The sequence below is a fragment of the Oncorhynchus mykiss genome, chromosome 21, assembly GCF_057628025.1.
Source record: "Oncorhynchus mykiss isolate SJ-2025 chromosome 21, ASM5762802v1, whole genome shotgun sequence".
Lineage (NCBI taxonomy): Eukaryota > Metazoa > Chordata > Actinopteri > Salmoniformes > Salmonidae > Oncorhynchus > Oncorhynchus mykiss.
The window spans coordinates 4,922,761-4,942,255 of record NC_143042.1 but is presented as its reverse complement, the minus strand read 5'-3'; the positions used below and the strand labels follow the sequence as shown (position 1 = coordinate 4,942,255).

Below are 19,495 nucleotides of genomic sequence, written 5' to 3'. Positions count from 1 at the left end.
TTAAATATAGTCAGGTGTTAACCCTATCAGTCCAGAGATGCCTAATTAAATATTGAATAAAGTCAGTCGTTAACCCTATCAGTCCAGAGATGCCTAATTAAATATTGAATAAAGTCAGTCGTTAACCCTATCAGTCCAGAGATGCCTAATTAAATATTGAATAAAGTCAGTCGTTAACCCTATCAGTCCAGAGATGCCTAATTAAATATTGAATAAAGTCAGACCCCAGAAAACAAATCTGCTTCTCATTCATCTGCATGTCCAGCCCTTAAATACTGAACAAAAATATAAACGCAACATGCAACAATTTCAAAGATTTTACTGAGTTACAGTTCATATAAGAAAATCAGTCAATGGAAATAAATTAATTAGGCCCTAATCTATGGATTTCACATGACTGGGAAGGGGCGTAGCCATTGGTGGGCCTAGGAGAGCATAGGCCCACCCACTGGGTAGCCAGCCCACCCTACTGTGGAGCCTGGCCCACCCTACTGGTGAGCCAGGCCCAGCAAATCAGAGTGTGTTTTTCCCCCACAACTACTCCTCAGTAACACGTGATCTGCAGTTGTGAGGCTGGTTGGAAGTACTGCCAAATTCTCTAAAATGACGTTGGAGGCAGCTCATAGTAGATAAATTAACATGACATTCTCTGGCAACAGCTCTGGTAGACATTCCTGCAGTCAGCATTCCAATTGCACGCTGTGACAAAACTGCACATTTTAAAGTGGCCTTTTATTGTCCCCAGCACAAGGTAATTAGCATGCTGTTTAATCAGCTTCTTGATATGCCACACCTGTCAGGTGGATGGATTATCTTGGCAGAGGAGAAATGCTCACTGACATGGATGTAAACTAATTTGTGCCCAACATATGAGGGAAATACGCTGTTTGTGCGTATGGAACATTTCTGGGATCTTCTTTTCTCCAGCTCATGAAACATGGTACCAACACTGTACAGGTTGCATTTATATTTTATTCAGTGTATTTAGCATCAAAATGAAGTGTTTAACAACAACAACAACAACATCTCAGGAGAACCAGGGCTACATGTAAAACACAAAACAATTTGGCAAACAGTTGCATTCACGAGTTTTATTGACAAAGAAATCATTTAAAAAACAATGGCCGCCAAAGCAAAAAACAGACCAAATCTGAATTGATATGAAGCTGGAAGTACATAAACTGTTTGCTCAGTTGGAAATGAATATCCAACTAGTTAGTGACAACTGTGTGGATTTTGGAGTTTGTGACAGCGACTATGTGAGCTTATTACAGTATTATAGACATTATGTCCTGGGATTTCCTATGATCTTCTACGTAGAAGAGCCCATTACCCATGAATCACTCTTGTGTAGCTTGTGAGCATCATAGAGCAAAACATGTTACATGTGCGTGTCGTGAGAATCGTTTTATTAGATAGCTTTTAATAGTTTGTTGCTCAAACCATTCAGACTGTTGTTCCTGTAAAAAGATCTTGTCTCACAAACACTGCTCTAGCTCAGCCCCCGTTAATCACAGACTAATTAACGGTTGGTACCAATGGATGCAGAAGAAAGTTACTAATCCAATGGTACCCAGAAGTCTGTAGCTTTAAAAGGGGTTAGAAGTCCAAATGGCGCCGGCATCGCGGTGGGACTCATTGGGTTAACCTTTCTGTTAGGATGTATCATCTACTGAAATGCAGCAAATAAGAGAGAGTGATTTTGAAGAATTACTGAGCAGAGTTTCCACTCGGTACAGATCTAGGATCAGCTTCCCCTTCCCCAATTCCTATAAGTGTGAATTTAAAACTGACCCAAGATCAGTGTCTAGGCCTGGGGACAATGTTACCTTACTCATGAAAACAGTATCATCTCTACTTGTGGTGTTGCTTCAGGAGACTATTTAGACACATTCCTGTAGCTTCTAGACTTTTTTTTTTATCTTCCACCACAGCATTTTCTTTAAACTTTACATTTCATCCCGATGTGAAGCCTAGCATTTTCCCAAGCACAGGGAGAGAGTGAATATCTCAGGGCTTAGGCTTGAACTGTTTTCCTCCATCCTGCCCCAGAACAGATGAACAGGCACTTGTGTGAGACAGAACGCCATGGCATATTACATCATGTTTAAACATGACTCGGAGCACATCTCTGACCCATTTCCCTTGGTTCAGTATGATCACCCACTGAGGCATTTTCCACTGTATCTTAAGGATCCACATCTTTTCTGAAAGCCAAGTCTAGTGGTTAAACAACAACAACACAGAGATGATCCACCGACAGTGTGAGAGGTAGTCTTTAAATGTCACGCTGTAAGATGTTCATACCGTCAAAGACAGGGCTGCCAACAAAAAGGTAAACCACAGAGCGAAGTAAACAATCGAGTGATGTAAACACGGAGCGATATAAACGCGGAGCAATGCAAACGCGGAGCGATGTAAACAATTGGGCGATGTAAACATGGAGCGATGTAAAAAATAGAGCGAGGTAAACAATAGAGCGTGGTAAACAATAGAGCGAGGTAAACAATAGAGCAATGTAAACATGGAGTGAGGTAAACAATAGAGCGAGGTAAACAATAGAGCGAGGTAAACAATAGAGCAATGTAAACACGGAGCGATGTAAACAATTGGGCGATGTAAACATGGAGCAATGTAAAAAATAGAGCGAGGTAAACAATAGAGCGAGGTAAACAATAGAGTGATGTAAACAGAGCAATGTGAGGTAAATAGAGTGAGGTAAACAATAGAGCGAGGTAAACAATAGAGCGAGGTAAACAATAGAGCAATGTAAACATGGAGCGAGGTAAACAATAGAGTGATGTAAACAATAGAGCAATGTGAGGTAAATAGAGTTTGGTAAACAATAGAGCGAGGTAAACAATAGAGCAATGTAAACATGGAGCGAGGTAAACAATAGAGCAATGTAAACATGGAGCGAGGTAAACAATAGAGCGAGGTAAACAATAGAGCGAGGTAAACAATAGAGCAATGTAAACATGGAGCGAGGTAAACAATAGTGATGTAAACAATAGAGCAATGTAAACATGGAGCGAGGTAAACAATAGAGCAAGGTAAACAATAGAGTGAGGTAAACAATAGAGCGAGGTAAACAATAGAGCGAGGTAAACAACAGAGCGAGGTAAACATGGAGCGAGGTAAACAATAGAGCAAGGTAAACAATAGAGCGAGGTAAACAATAGAGTAAGGTAAACAATAGAGCGGGGTAAACAATAGAGTAAGGTAAACAATAGAGCGGGGTAAACAATAGAGCAAGGTAAAAAATAGAGTGAGGTAAACAATAGAGCGAGGTAAACAATATAATGATGTAAACAATAGAGCGAGGTAAACAATAGAGCGAGGTAAACAATAGAGGGATGTATACAATGATGATGTCAACAATGGTGATGTACACTTGGAGTGATGTGGCCTATTGCACTATTCATATGAATGTTATTGTCCATCATTCAGTCATTATGTATTGTGTCTTTAGTTTTTTTATTTGACCCCCTGATGGGATGATATTGTTGATCTAATCTAAGGGGATTGATATGTCCCACCCGATTTCCTTCCTACATAGTGCACTTTGTAGGGAATAGTGTGGTATTTGGGACAAAGCCATTGTATAATCGTCTTAGACTACCCACGGTGGACCGTCCAATGACACACCTCTCACTCTCATCAGCAGTGGCCCAGGATGCACCCTATCTCCTATATAGTGCACTATTTATATATGGGCCTGGTCAGAAGTAGTCCAAACACTGGGAATAGGATGAAAAAGGGAGACAGAAGAAAGGCGAGAGAAACGGAAGGAACATTTCTAGTTCTTCTCTGTAGGAAGAGAGATCAAATGAGGCTTTAGAGGGGAGGGGTAGGTCAAATGAAGCTTTAGAGGGGAGGGGTAGGTCAAATGAAGCTTTAGAGGGGAGGGGTAGGTCAAATGAAGCTTTAGAGGGGATGGGTAGGTTAAATTAAGCTTTAGAGGGGAGGGGTAGGTCAAATGAAGCTTTAGAGGTGAGGGGTAGGTCAAATGAAGCGCTAGAGGTGCGGGGTAGGTCAAATGAAGCACTAGAGGTGCGGGGTAGGTCAAATGAAGCGCTAGAGGTGCGGGGTAGGTCAAATGAAGCTTTAGAGGTGAGGGGTAGGTCAAATGAAGCGCTAGAGGTGCGGGGTAGGTCAAATGAAGCACTAGAGGTGAGGGGTAGGTCAAATGAAGCGCTAGAGGTGCGGGGTAGGTCAAATGAAGCTTTAGAGGTAAGGGGTAGGTCAAATTAAGTGCTAGAGGTGCGGGGTAGGTCAAATGAAGTGCTAGAGGTGCGGGGTAGGTCAAATGAAGCACTAGAGGTGCGGGGTAGGTCAAATTAAGCTTTAGAGGTGAGGGGTAAGTCAAATGAAGCGCTAGAGGTGCAGGGTAGGTCAAATGAAGCACTAGAGGTGCGGGGTAGGTCAAATGAAGCGCTAGAGGTGCGGGGTAGGTCAAATGAAGCGCTAGAGGTGCGGGGTAGGTCAAATGAAGCGCTAGAGGTGCGGGGTAGGTCAAATGAAGCGCTAGAGGTGCGGGGTAGGTCAAATGAAGCACCTAGAGGTGCGGGGTTCGCTAGCAACACAGAATGCTACAACCAGCAGACTGCAGAGTCATCAGCAGCTGTTTGCTACGGCAGAGCCCAGTGAGAGTGATAGGGCATGGCTACTCTTCCTCCCAGGGGCTGTGTACAAGTTAACGGTGTGTGAGTCCCTCCAGGGAAGAAAGTGTGTGTGTGTGTGGGAGCAAAGCCAGAGGAGCATCCATCTTACTCAGCCAGGGTTGTGTGGCGTTTCTTCATATCGGTCAATGGTTTGTTTTGTGGTTCATGTATTGTAACGTAGATAACTTGGGCCGTAACATATTTGGGGCTCGTCCAGGATCAAGGAAACTAAACAAATAATGTTTATCAGGCACCATTACTGTGCATGCGCCGGTTTTAAGTTTATCTTAGGTACAGATCTAGGATCAGTGTCCCCTCCACCAATTCAAACCTTAACCATAAGTGGGGAAAATGCAAAACTGACCCAAGATCAGTATTTTCACTCAACAGCTAGCGTGCACCCTATCCAGAGCAGGGATACCTAACAAGGCGGTATGGCTCACAGAAAGGCTTGGTTCACTTCCCGTCTCTCTCATTCCAAAATGTCCCTAAACACCTCTAAAATCACATGAAAGAAGAGGTTCTAATAAAAATGGTAATGTGCTTCAGTTTCTGAGTGGCTGGAAACACCAGAGGCCCTGGCTTTTCTCATGCCTCTGAACGGAGGACTCAGTGATCACATGCCTGCAGCCAGATAGTGTTCCCCTCTGGGTTCGTGTCATTAATGTGTAATGAACTTCCTGTAAACATTCCTGGACAAGGAGGCAATAAGGCCAGCAGCACAGCTTGTACTTGTACTGCTTTCAGAGGCTGGTGAGGGGAGGACAGCTCATAATGATGTCTGGAATGGAGGGATCGCAACATTATCAAACACATGGAAACCATCTGACGGACTCGTCCTGATGTGGCTTGTAGAAAGACATTTCTGACAAAGTGTCTTTCATTTGGTTAATCAGTAGCGCTGCTGCTCGCCAAAGTCAAAATAGCTTGTTATTGTCGCGGTTAATGTCCTGGGTGTTATAAATAACTTTGAGGGCATGCTATATTTTTTGGGAGATTGTAGGAGTCATGTGAGAGAGCGAGAGAGAGGTTTCTTAGGGACTGGAGAGTGCCAGCGGGTGAGAGTGTTAGATTGATGTACATTCCCGTGGCTCTGCTGGTCAGGTTTCCACCGCCCGCTCTGATTGAATGTTGGTTGGGGGCCTATCGACCCTATCTATCCCAGGATCCTTTGCTCAGAGTCCTGACCACTTTCCACTGCTTCCTGTGGTGCTTCCTTTGTCTCTCCATGCCCACTTGGGCGTGATGGAACGCTGGCAACGGAGCCTGAAAACACACCCCATCAAAGTAGCAAGACTCCTTCCCAAATGGCATCTCATTATATTCCCCTTTAGTTAACACTGTCAACGTTTCGCTATACTGTGGCAAATGTGATCGAATCAATGCAATTAGTCACTTTCAATGTAAAATTCAGAAAAAGAAAAGAAAATACACAAGACTTAGCATGCAAAATGAACTGTGCAAGAGATGTAGTTGTCAGGAGAGTGCATTGGAGTAGGATTCTATTGCAGTATGGCTCAGGCTCCTACTCTACATAGACCTGTGCGACATAACCAATCAGAACTGCAGTAGGCCTACATGCAAATAGCCATTGCCATATATGGATCTGTGCCACTCACTTTGAACTGGACTGTTTTGTATGTGTTAAAAGGACAAGTGTTTTGAGACGGTCTTGAATGAGCTAAGTAGCCAATAAGTAAAAGGTAGTATCATTTGTAATAATGGTATGGGAATATAAATATATTTTAATTTGTAAAGTGGTTTCTTGCATCAAACAACATTTTCACTCACCTCCTTGTCTGAAAGACAAGTAGATTAAAGAGGGTACAGCCTCAGTGTTCACAGTAAATGTGCGCCGGAAGTTGCACAGAATTTTCACAACGTTCAAGTTTGCACTCAGTAGACAGGAGGCACCTGATCCTAGATCAGCTCTTCTACTGTAAGAAGCTTGATACATACACCTTGAACACCTTCCAGGACCATTCTGTGTATGTGGTCTAACAGGACATTTAGAGCTGTGGTAACGACCTCAGAAGGCCAAACAAAGCAGACAGACTGTGCCTGAGGTCGCTAGTTAAACGCTAGTCAAAACCCCTCCCTCAGCAGGTTCATGTGCTTTCCAGACTACCGCTGTCAGCCTCGTGAAAAAACACTCAAGAAGCTTCTCTGTCAAACATTAGACAAATGGATCCACATGGGTCAGCGATCCACATGACTGCAAAGTCAACACTCTGGCACTGCAGTAAGGCAGGAGAGGCATTGAAGCCTGGTAAACACCACCAGACTAACCATTTACATCAAGCCTGGTCAGCACCACCAGACTAACCATTTACATCAAGCCTGGTCAACACCACCAGACTAACCATTTACATCAAGCCTGGTCAGCACCACCAGACTAACCATTTACATCAAGCCTGGTCAACAGCACCAGACTAACCATTTACATCAAGCCTGGTCAGCACCACCATACTAACCATTTACATCAAGCCTGGTCAGCACCACCAGACTAACCATTTACATCAAGCCTGGTCAGCACCACCAGACTAACCATTTACATCAAGCCTGGTCAGCACCACCAGACTAACCATTTACATCAAGCCTGGTCAACAGCACCAGACTAACCATTTACATCAAGCCTGGTCAGCACCAACAGACTAACCATTTACATCAAGCCTGGTCAGCACCAACAGACTAACCATTTACATCAAGCCTGGTCAACACCACCAGACTAACCATTTACATCAAGCCTGGTCAACACCACCAGACTAACCATTTACATCAAGCCTGGTCAACAGCACCAGACTAACTATTTACATCAAGCCTGGTCAGCACCACCAGACTAACCATTTACATCAAGCCTGGTCAGCACCACCAGACTAACCATTTACATCAAGCCTGGTCAGCACCAACAGACTAACCATTTACATCAAGCCTGGTCAGCACCACCAGACTAACCATTTACATCAAGTCTGGTCAACAGCACCAGACTAACCATTTACATCAAGTCTGGTCAACAGCACCAGACTAACCATTTACATCAAGCCTGGTCAACACCACCAGACTAACCATTTATGTCATCAGGTACAAAAGGGCAGGGATTATTTTAAAGTCTAGAAGGCAGGGAACATCTAAAAGGCAAAACTGACCTCTAAAGTTAGAGGTCAATATAGTCAAGGCTAACTCTAAAGCCAGATAATAGTGATTTGGAAAGGTTTGGAGATACAGAAGTGCATCCACTATCCAATGATCTCTCTACCCTTGTGCGCACACACCTATCTTTCTCTGCCGTGCTTTACAGTATGAAACCAGTGGAAGCGCAAGCATTAAAGTAAGGGACGTTTTCTCATCATGGGAAATTACAGATATCCTGTTGGTGGAGGAGGGCTGGAGCCTGGGGAGAGGAGGGCTGGAGCCTGGGGAGAGGAGGGCTGGAGCCTGGGGAGAGGAGGGCTGGAACCTGGGGAGAGGAGGGCTGGGGCGAGGAGGGCTGGAGCCTGGGAAGAGGAGGGCTGGATCCTGGGGAGAGGAGGACTGGAGCCTGGGGAGAGGAGGGCTGGGGCAAGGAGGGCTGGAGCCTGGGGAGAGGAGGGCTGGAGCCTGGGGAGAGGAGGGCTGGAGCCTGGGGAGAGGAGGGCTGGGGCGAGGAGGGCTGGAGCCTGGGGAGAGGAGGGCTGGAGCCTGGGGAGAGGAGGGCTGGAGCCTGGGGAGAGGAGGCTTGAGGGTCTGACTCAGGCTGGCTTGGCCACTGAGCAGGGGGAAGGGCTACTCTCCTGATTTACAGCCGGTGTAGAAAAGCACTGACAGCCCCCATAAATAAAAACACTCAACACACGTGACAGGGAGGCCCTCAGAGTCACCGACACCCAGCCAAGATACTGTCCACAGCCAATATACTGTCCACAGCCACCACCAGAGCCAAGCACCAGTCAACAAACACAATTGACAAAACACAACTAAGGACAAAGTAAAAACAATTCTCTGTTTGACTTTGACTGGACATGGCGGTACTGTATCATTATATCAAATGACGTTTCAACGTCCCACACAATGGTGAGGAACAAAACAAGTTGAACAAAAGTTGACTTGAAATGTCTCGACAAGCGCTGACTCATTGAACTCCTGTTGAATTTGAATAATCTCTCACTGAGAAAGTCCAGAAGAGGGAGCTCACCTTAAAAGTTTTAGAAAAGCTCCCTGACTGTGGGGGCAGGCCTACACAGGAAGTCCAGGCAGGGCCAGAAAGAGACAGATAGGTGTTGGCACTGAGGTGATGGAACTAGTACTTCATCTCAAATCGCACCCTATTCCTTACGTAGTGCACTACTTATGGCCAGGGGCCATGGGGCTCTAGACAGAAGGGAATAGGGGGCCATTTCAGATGCAACCTGGGACTGCTCATGGCTGTAAGAGAGAACTGATGGTGTGTGGTGAGGTGTCAGCAACAATCTCACTCCACACGTCTGATAACCCAGAGGAGAGCTATCACACAGGGGACAAGCCGTGGAGAGCGAGCAGAGAGCTCCACACGTCTGACAACCCAGAGGAGAGCTATCACACAGGGGACAAGCCGTGGAGAGCGAGCAGAGAGCTCCACACGTCTGATAACCCAGTGGAGAGCTATCACACAGGGGACAAGCCGTGGAGAGCGAGCAGAGAGCTCCACACTGTCTACTCTGAGGAGGGAGACAGAGATGAACTGGATATTAAGGCCTCATGCCAACAGGGAGGGATGCTGGCAAAGTGGAAATTGGGGATGTGCCTGAAACCGCCTTGCGGAGGTGGTGATGCATCATCGACCTGCTTCCCAGGGTGATAGATTTAGGTCATGGTGCCTCGGCCGAGAGGTGTTGTCCGTGTTTCACGGGCTGTGGGTGTCAATCACTAAATGGCCAATGCTACCAAGGACAGGAGTTATGAGTTACTGTTAGGGACTGTACTTACTAGCATGGCCAAATAGTGAGGACACAGTTATCTGGGATGTATTCCTAGCTTGGAACAGTGTTTATCAGATTGCAGACAGAGGCATGTTATCATTGACCTCAGAGCAACTGGGACAAGGCGGTGGAGGAAGCGAAGTCAGCCCAACATGGTGGAGCAGGAAACCCAAACAGACACAGTAGCTACAGGAAAACCAGGGTACTCTAGTACACGCCAGCTAACAAACCACAAACGTCTCTTTTCTTATATCTGAAATGAACCTAAAGATGTCAGGCCTCTTGTTCAGGGTTGTGTTTATTAGGGCAGGCAGCGGAGAATGCTTGAAAACAGTTTGCAACAGGAAACAAAAAGGAACGTTTCTTATTGGAGAAGTTCAGGTAGTAACTCCCTGTTTCAGTACGTTTTCTTCCGTATGGTGTATGATGAACACGAGTTACGACCCAGGCTCTGGGGAAGGTGGAAGGGGAGACCAAGAGGCCAATGTATAGAATATCCCTCCCTGTGAGACGGGGGTCAGTTCCTCCTCCGGTGTTCCATCTTTTATGAGGGATGAGCGGAGGGTGGTGTCTTCAGATCAACACCCGCCGCCATAGGGTGCCTGGTGAGCCTCTGAGGTGAAGTTCCCCCTAGGTACAGATCTTGGATCAGCTTCCCACTCCCCAATCCTAACATTAACCAAGTGTGGGGGAAATGCAAAACTGACCCAAGATCAGCATATAGGGGCAACTTTACCTTAATCCGCCACCTAGTGAGACAGCCTCGCCATTTCCTGGACTATGGCCAGACCTCAAAGAGGGAGAACAACCTCCCAGGTGAACTGTCTCAGACCCAGAATAGACTAGAGTTTCAGCTCTGCTGGGGGTCCGATGCTGGGGGTCCGATGCTGGGGGTCCGGAGGGATAGGCTCAATGACAGTCTGGAGATGACAGACACGTCCACCCTGGAGGTAGAGGGTGATGGGAGGGGCTGTAGCGATAAGAGAGAGATGAGCGAGGAAGAACTGGAGGAGGTTGAAGAGAGGATGAACAGCCATGGATGACAGAGGGAATGACAGGGGGATGACAGAGGGGATGTGAACAACAGAACAAGGCCTGGATTCAGGTGTCTATGACAATATGGACATTTTGACAGGTTATCACCTCTGGACTGTTGAGCTTCCTCTGCTCGCATTCAAGCTCATATCAAATGCAAACTGAGATAATGGCTTGATATCCATCAAAGGCTTCCTGATTCTATCCCCTTGGTTCTCGGTTCTTTCTGATGATTGGTTTGATTGTTAACTCTCACAACAAAAGGCCTGACGTAGCTGGAAACATCAGACAGGAAACTTCACACCAAAACCCCATCTCACCACCTGTTTCTGTCCTGCACATAGTACACCCTTTAGTTGAATGTAGAGGAGTGCTTATAGACCAAGCAGTTGTGGCTTTGCAGAGTCAACACAAGATAGGAATCAATATAAAGTCCTAAAGTGCTATATAGACTTTCAGTTAAAGTACCACCCATCCAGCTTCAGCAGAGGACACATTTCCTCTGGACATTTCTGTATGACTTCAAAATGGTTTCAGAAGCCTATCTTGGGTCTGTGTTTACTACCGCAGTTATATGGTCACCGTTACAACCCTGTTGGTCAGAAAGAGCTCTGCCAGGTCACCGTTACAACCCTGTTGGTCAGCAAGAGCTCTGCCAGGTCACCGTTACAACCCTGTTGGTCAGCAAGAGCTCTGCCAGGTCACCGTTACAATCCTATTGGTCAGCAAGAGCTCTGCCAGGTCACCGTTACAACCTGTTGGTCAGAAAGAGCTCTGCCAGGTCATCGTTACAACCCTGTTGGTCAGAAAGAGCTCTGCCAGGTCACCGTTACAACCCTGTTGGTCAGAAAGAGCTCTGCCAGGTCACCGTTACAACCCTGTTGGTCAGCAAGAGCTCTGCCAGGTCACCGTTACAACCCTGTTGGTCAGAAAGAGCTCTGCCAGGTCACCGTTACAACCCTGTTGGTCAGCAAGAGCTCTGCCAGGTCACCGTTACAACCCTATTGGTCAGCAAGAGCTCTGCCAGGTCACCGTTACAACCCTATTGGTCAGCAAGAGCTCTGCCAGGTCACCGTTACAACCTTATTGGTCAGCAAGAGCTCTGCCAGGTCACCGTTACAACCCTATTGGTCAGCAAGAGCTCTGCCAGGTCACCGTTACAACCCTATTGGTTAGCAAGAGCTCTGCCAGGTCACCGTTATAACCCTATTGGTCAGTAAAAGCGCTGCCAGTGCTGTCACCCAATCCAAAGACACCCTACTCTCAGAGAAGAAGAGTCATTTGACCAATCCCCTCACGCTCCCAATCAATGTACACAGTGCAACCGGTCTAATGCTAACAATCTGATTACACACACTCAGACCCAGACTGTTCAATGGTAGCGTCCTAAATGACAACCTATTCCCTACATAGTGTCTATAGACACCGGTCAAACGTAGGGCACTATATAACCAATGTCTCTGCTGAGCCAAAACTCCCTCCCGGTTGGGTCTTAGCAGCAGCCATTGCTGGGAAAGCACTAATGAACGGCATTCGTGCGTAACGGAGACCCCAAAACAACTTCCTCATGGTGATAAACTACTTATAAAGTAACTGATTGACACAGAGTAAATAGTCTTCTAGATACGTTCCAGAACTGTGTGGACACCCCTTCAAATTAGTGGATTCGGCTATTTCAGCCACACCGTTGCTGACAGGTGTCTAAAATCGAGCACACAGCCATGCAATCTCCATAGACAACCATTGACAGTAGAATGGCCCATACTGTTGTGGCTGCTTTGTGTGATGTATTGTTGTCTCTACCTTCTTGCCCTTTGTGCTGTTGTCTGTGTCCAATAATGACTGTACCATGTGTTGTGCTGCTACCATGTTATTATGATGTTGTGTTGCTACCATACTGTGTTGTCATGTGTTGCTGCCTTGCTATGTTGTTGTCTTAGGTCTCTCTTTATGTAGTGTTGTCTCTCTTGATGTGATGTGTGTTCTGTCCAATATTTATATTGTATTTATTAGTATTTTTTTAATCCCTTTTGCCTTTTGGTAGGCCATCATTGGTAGGCCGTCACTATAAATATGAATTTGTTCTTAACTGACTTGCCTAGTTAAATAAAGGTTAAATAAAAATATAAAAAAATACTGAAGAGCTCAGTGACTTTCAACGTGGCATCGCCATAGGATGCCACCTTTCCAACAAGTGAGTTCGTAAAATGTCTGCCCTGCTAGAGCTGCCCCAATCAGCTGTAAATGCTGTTATTGTAAAGTGGAAACGTCTAGGAGTAACAACGGCTCAGCCTCGAAGTGGTAGGCCACACAAGCTCACAGAACTGGACCGCTGAGTGCTGAAACGCGGAGCGAGTAAAAATAGTCTGTCCTTGGTTGCAAAACTCACTACCAAGTTCCAAACTGCCTCTGGAAGCAACGTCAGCAAAATAACTGTTTGTCGGGAGCTTCATGAAATGGGTTCCATAGTCGAGCAGCCGTACACAAGCCTAAGATCACCATGTGCAATGCCAAGTGTCGGCTGGAGTGGTGTAAAGCTCGCTGGAGCAGTAGAAACCCGTTCTCTGGAGTGATGAATCACGGTTCACCATCTGGCAGTCTGACAGACGAATATGGGTTTGGCGGATGCCAGGAGAACGCTACCTGCCCGAATGCATAGTGCTAATTGTAAAGTTTGGTGGAGGAGGAATAATGGTCTGGGGCTGTTTTTCATGGTTCACGCTAGACCCCTTAGTTCCAGTGAAGGGACATCTTAACACTACAGTATACAATGACATTCTAGACGATTCTGTCCTTTCAACTTTGTGGCAACAGTTTGGGGAAGGCCCTTTCCTGTTTCAGCATGTCAATGCCCCCGTACGTACACAAAGCGAGGTCCATACAGAAATGGTTTGTCGAGATTGTGTGAACTTGACTGGCCTGCACAAAGCCCTGAACTTAACCCCATCGAACAACTTTGGGAAGAATTGGAACACAGACTGCGAACCAGACCTAATCACCCAACATCAGCGCCAGAACTCACTAACGCTCTTGACTGAATGGAAGCAAGTCCTTGCAGCACATGTTCTAGTGGAAAGCCTTCCCAGAAGAGTGGAGGCTGCTGTGGCAGCAAAGGGGGGAACAACTCCATATTAACGCCCATGACTTTGGAATAAGATGTTCGACAAGCAGGGGTCCACATACTTTGTACCTGGGAGTATCTCGTCTTATAGATAGTTCTGTAAGGTATAATACTCTCTCTGTTTCTACCTTGCTTCCATGACCCTAGCTAGTAAACAAGCCACAGGGAAGCTCAGTCTATGATTAATCCACAACTTCTTGGCAATCAGTTCTCAGCCCAGCAATCCCCATTCAGCATTTCCCCAACAGCATACAAAGGAAATGGACTGAACAGAGTGATGCTAACGTTGCTACAAGATAACACTGATAACATTGTTAGCGCACAGCTGTGCTGTCCATTGTTAGCGCACAGCTGTGCTGTCCAGATGACAGGATAGTATCTCTGTTAGCTTCAGATGCTAGCAGGGTACACATACTAGCATGCCTAGGCTAGCTAGGCACTCTTCCAAGTTTGTGATCTGAAGGCAGTCAGTGTCTACACAGTCATCAACAAACAAGCAGATACAGTGGAACAACTCAACTCCCCATGTTCAGCAGCAAAATAATAATGACATTACTAGTGGAACTACAATTCTCGGTATGTGGCATACAAACTGCAAACAAAGAAAGCAGAGGAACACACCCACTGACATATCAATCCAAGACAACCCAAAGCTTCCGCTAAGCTTCAACATCCTCCACCCACTGTTCTTTCTTGTGTTTCTTTGACAGAAAGGCAGTGTTAGTTTTGCTCTGAGAGAGGAGAGGAAATGCATACCTTGTGACGGCTGCCTGGCGGTGACGTGGCTGCTGCTGCTGCGTGACAGGACTAGCCCTGGTACGACCAACAACTGAGCTCTCTCACACACACTGGAGAGAAGAGGGAGAGGGAACGAGAGACAGCGTGCTGGAGAGCACAAGTCCCTCCCTCTCTCTCTCCTGCTACCATGGTGAGCATTCTGTTCTGTCTTTTGCTCTCTCGTACACACACAACCCCTCCCTCTCTCCCCCTTGTTTATTCTCCCTCCTTTTATCTTCCTGTGTATGCTAGCTCTCTTCTGAGAAAGCTCCTTTAGTTTTCCCGCAGTAACTCTGATTCTCTCTAATGTATCCCTTTTGTCTGTTGGTTTGCTGCCACTCATGCACACACGCAAAATCAAAACAACACTGTCTCAGACACCATGTGTCTACGTTCATTCCAAGCCTTTCTGCACCAATAACTGCCAGCAGGGCACCTGATTTCCTCAGCCATCAAAAGCAAAACCAACACCCCAGCAAGCGACCAATGGAGACACAACAACCGACTCAGACCATCACCATGTTACTCCGGCCCGACTAGGTGTTCAGCTTCGCTTCAGCCTCATTAATGCTTCCGTTTTCTCGGTTGCTGAGTCAAAGACCCACCAGGGAAAACAAGTTAAGATGGGACGATGAGGGGACGTGGAGGGGACGATGTCTTAAGTGGTTTCACAAAGACAGTGTGGCTTTCCTCTCCTCCCGATATGTTTTCATTTGCCAACAATGAAGTGATCAATGGGGCAACTAAAAAAGCCAAAAAAGAAGTGAACTTGGAAGAGTGCCAACTGGGTTAAAGGAAAGGCCATTCATTTGGGCTGGTCTAGACGAGCCTCTGGAGGAGCGAGTGAAGCAGGTAGAGGTACGGTGGACAGATTGAACCATGGTGAATGCTTAACTTGGACAGCGAAGGCCCTGTTTTATTTTATTATTCTTTAAAGGGGATCGGAATTTCAAGGAGAAAAGAGACAGATAGTAGGAGCATAGACAGAGGGCCTAACGTGGTCTGGTGTCAGGGGCTTAAGACCACACTGAAAGCCCCGTTTTGAAGTCAGGGTTACACTGAAAGCCCTGTTTTGAAGTCAGGGTTACACTGAAAGCCCTGTTTTGAAGTCAGGGTTACACCGAAAGCCCCGTTTTGAAGTCAGGGTTACACTGAAAGCCCTGTTCTGAAGTCAGGGTTACACTGAAAGCCCCGTTTTGAAGTCAGGGTTACACTAAAAGCCCTGTTTTGAAGTCAGGGTTACACTGAAAGCCCCGTTTTGAAGTCAGGGTTACACTGAAAGCCCCGTTTTGAAGTCAGGGTTACACTGAAAGCCCTGTTTTGAAGTCAGGGTTACACTGAAAGCCCCGTTTTGAAGTCAGGGTTACACTGAAAGCCCTGTTCTGAAGTCAGGGTTACATTGAAGGCCCTGTTCTGAAGTCAGGGTTAAACTCCAAAGGTACAGAATGAGGCATCATATTTTCTCAGGGGGCGTCATAAGACAAAAAAAACATCTACATTCCACATAATCTAATTGTGATCACATGGGAGAAAACTGGGCTATTATTAGACACATTTTGTTTTCAGACTTTTCTACATAGGGCCAGGCTGAACACTAGCTGGCATGATGACACAGGCTGCATCCCATAGGGCCAGGCTGAACACTAGCTGGCATGATGACACAGGCTGCATCCCATAGGGCCAGGCTGAACACTAGCTGGCATGATGACACAGGCTGCATCCCATAGGGCCCTGGTCAAAAGTAGTGCACTATATAGGGAATAGGGTGCCATTTGTGATGCATCCATAGAAACAACAAGCCTGCATGACTTCCTGTATCTGGCGTGGGTTGTGCCTAGAGAGGAACAGAAGGTGTGAGAGGGGTCAGACAAGTGGTTGGGATGACAGCCACTTCAATAGATGTTTGCACTCCTTCAGTGGCTTATTGCTGATCTACCACACGAGCTAAATAACGCTAGGCGATATAGCTACTGTTTGCTTCCACAAGGTGTATTTCAGGAACGGTAATTGCACCTTTGAGACCGGGCTGCAAGTTTCATCCAAGGACAAATATTGCAAAACGTTGTTTTGAGAGCGGTTTGGAAACCCGCCATCCAGAGACTGGGTCTGGACATAAACGCTCCAAAAGTGATCTGCTTTAAAAGCCGTTCCATTGACCATAACTGGCTCAACTTGAAGACCTCCCAGCATCCTTCAGTCGTCTAGTGGCTTCAGCTCAGTGGGCTAACACAATGTTGTGGTCCGCAGGAGACCCAGGTTGGAACCCAGTCAGTCTCAAAAGTACCAGAGATGTCATTTTACATCAGTAAGGCAAATTCTAGCATAATGACTGGTGCTAGACAGAAACATTTGCATAAATTCCAAAATATTTATTTAGTGGTAAAAACACTAGCGAGCTAAATTTCCACAACCCACCCCTAAAAATCTAGATCAGTGAGGTACACTGTTGAAGAACAGAAACTGCATGTGATGCTATACAATCTCATTCACCACCTGCACAAATATACTTTCAGGGCTCCTGAGTGGCGCAGCGGTCTAAGGCACTGTGTCTCAGTGCTAGAGGCGTCACTACAGTCCATGGTTCAATTCCAGGCTGTATCACACAACTGGCCGTGATTGGGAGTCCCATAGAGTCCCATAGGGTGGCGCACAATTGGCCCAGCGTCGTCCGTGTTTGGCCGAGGTAGGCCGCCATTGTAAATAAGAATTTGTTCTTAACTGCCTTGCCTAGTTAAATAAAAGGTTAAATAACAAAATACTGGTACAGTATAAATCTAGCCTGCTGAGAAGGGTCATGATTCTGGGTTAGGCCTAAGCAGAAAGAAAGTTGATTTGCACCGCCACAAAACCTAGCCGGTTTCTCACACTCTGCTGAGGGAGGAGACACCAGAAGGACAGAGATTTGCCTCTACTAAACTCCAGACAAACATTTCGTACTCACCATAACGAGTGATCAGAGGCTCATTTGCAGTATAATACCAACCACTTTGATTAGGTTAAAGAACACATCTGTGCTGAGAACTCCCACTGAGCCGGACTTCAAATTACTATGTATAAAGGGATAGTTCACCTTGAATAAGACATTCAAATATTGTGGATATTGACTTGCTTTGGGTTTTGTGCTAAATAGTTAGCATCTGGAGACAGTGGCCAAATAAACATTTTGTAAAATGGGTGAACTATACCGTTAAGGAAGAAGTAGCATATACAACAAAGGAAATTACCACTTGTAGTTTCCTAGAAATGTAAAATTTTACCGGCCTGGTCTGAGTGCACAATCAATTAATGCCAATGGAACGGTAGCACTGAGAACTGACAGATCGTAAAACATTTGCTGAAATAAATGGTTGTTTGCACAGCCAGGCAAATTGTGAAGCTTCTTGCAACCCCTGCTCACCTCTCACTGATTATCGATGCTCGCAGGTTCCTCGGCTATCGCTCTGTGACATCTCTCTTTTGAAAGTCTCTGAGATGAGTCCAGATACCATTAGTCTAGAGGACTCTACCAGTCCAGCTGAGATGACCCCAGATACCATTAGTCTAGAGGACTCTACCAGTCCTGCTGAGGTGAGACCAGATACCATTAGTCTAGAGGACTCCACCAGTCCAGCTGAGATGAGTCCAGATACCATTAGTCTAGAGGACTCCACCAGTCCAGCTGAGATGACCCCAGATACCATTAGTCTAGAGGACTCTACCAGTCCTGCTGAGATGAGACCAGATACCATTAGTCTAGAGGACTCTACCAGTCCAGCTGAGATGAGTCCGGGTACCATTAGTCTAGAGGACTCTACCAGCCCAGCTGAGATGAGTCCAGATACCATTCGTCTAGAGGACAATACTAGCCCAGCTGAGATGAGTCCAGATACCATTAGTCTAGAGGACTCCACCAGCCCAGCTGAAATGAGCCCAGATACCATTAGTCTAGAAGACTCCACCAGCCCAGCTGAGATAAGTCCAGATACCATTAGTCTACAGGACTCTACCAGTCCAGCTGAGATGAGCCCAGATACCATTAGTCTACAGGACTCTACCAGCCCAGCTGAGATGAGCCCAGATACCATTAGTCTACAGGACTCTACCAGTCCAGCTGAGATGAGCCCAGATACCATTAGTCTACAGGACTCTACCAGCCCAGCTGAGATGAGCCCAGATACCATTAGTCTACAGGACTCTACCAGTCCAGCTGAGATGAGCCCAGATACCATTAGTCTAGAGGACTCCACCAGCCCAGCTGAGATGAGCCCAGATACCATTAGTCTACAGGACTCTACCAGTCCAGCTGAGATGAGCCCAGATACCATTAGTCTAGAGGACTCCACCAGCCCAGCTAAGTCCAGATACCATTAGTCTAGAGGACTCCACCAGCCCAGCTGAGATAAGTCCAGATACCATTAGTCTAGAGGACTCTACCAGTCCAGCTGAGATGAGCCCAGATACCATTAGTCTACAGGACTCTACCAGTCCAGCTGAGATGAGCCCAGATACCATTAGTCTAGAGGACTCTACCAGTCCAGATGAGTCCAGATACCATTAGTCTAGAGGACTCTACCAGCCCAGCTGAGATGAGTCCAGATACCATTTGTCTAGAGGACCACCAGCCCAGCTGAGATGAGTCCAGATACCATTAGTCTAGAGGACCACCAGCCCAGCTGAGATGAGTCCAGATACCATTAGTCTAGAGGACTCTACCAGCCCAGCTGAGATGAGTCCAGATACCATTTGTCTAGAGGACCACCAGCCCAGCTGAGATGAGCCCAGATACCATTAGTCTACAGGACTCTACCAGTCCAGCTGAGATGAGCCCAGATACCATTAGTCTACAGGACTCTACCAGTCCAGCTGAGATGAGCCCAGATACCATTAGTCTAGAGGACTCTACCAGTCCAGATGAGTCCAGATACCATTAGTCTAGAGGACTCTACCAGCCCAGCTGAGATGAGTCCAGATACCATTTGTCTAGA

At 46.4% G+C, this 19,495-nt stretch overlaps 1 protein-coding gene across 9 annotated transcripts in view; it reads right to left on the bottom strand.

Moving 5' to 3' along the window:
• The window catches only part of LOC110499758 (oxysterol-binding protein-related protein 8), a 124,716-nt gene that overhangs the window by 81,667 nt on the left and 23,554 nt on the right, over positions 1–19,495 (bottom strand). For 2 of the 9 annotated variants that reach the window (XM_090213556.1, XM_090213557.1), the window contains exon 1: positions 14,511–14,940. The exons of 5 other annotated variants lie outside the window; for them this stretch is intronic. In XM_090213556.1, coding sequence (XP_090069682.1) covers positions 14,511–14,874 — 364 coding nt within the window. In that variant the 5' untranslated portion in view covers positions 14,875–14,940. Of the gene's footprint in view, positions 1–14,510; positions 14,941–19,495 lie in introns of those variants that run through there. 2 more of the 9 variants (XM_090213560.1, XM_090213562.1) reach the window with 2 other exon arrangements.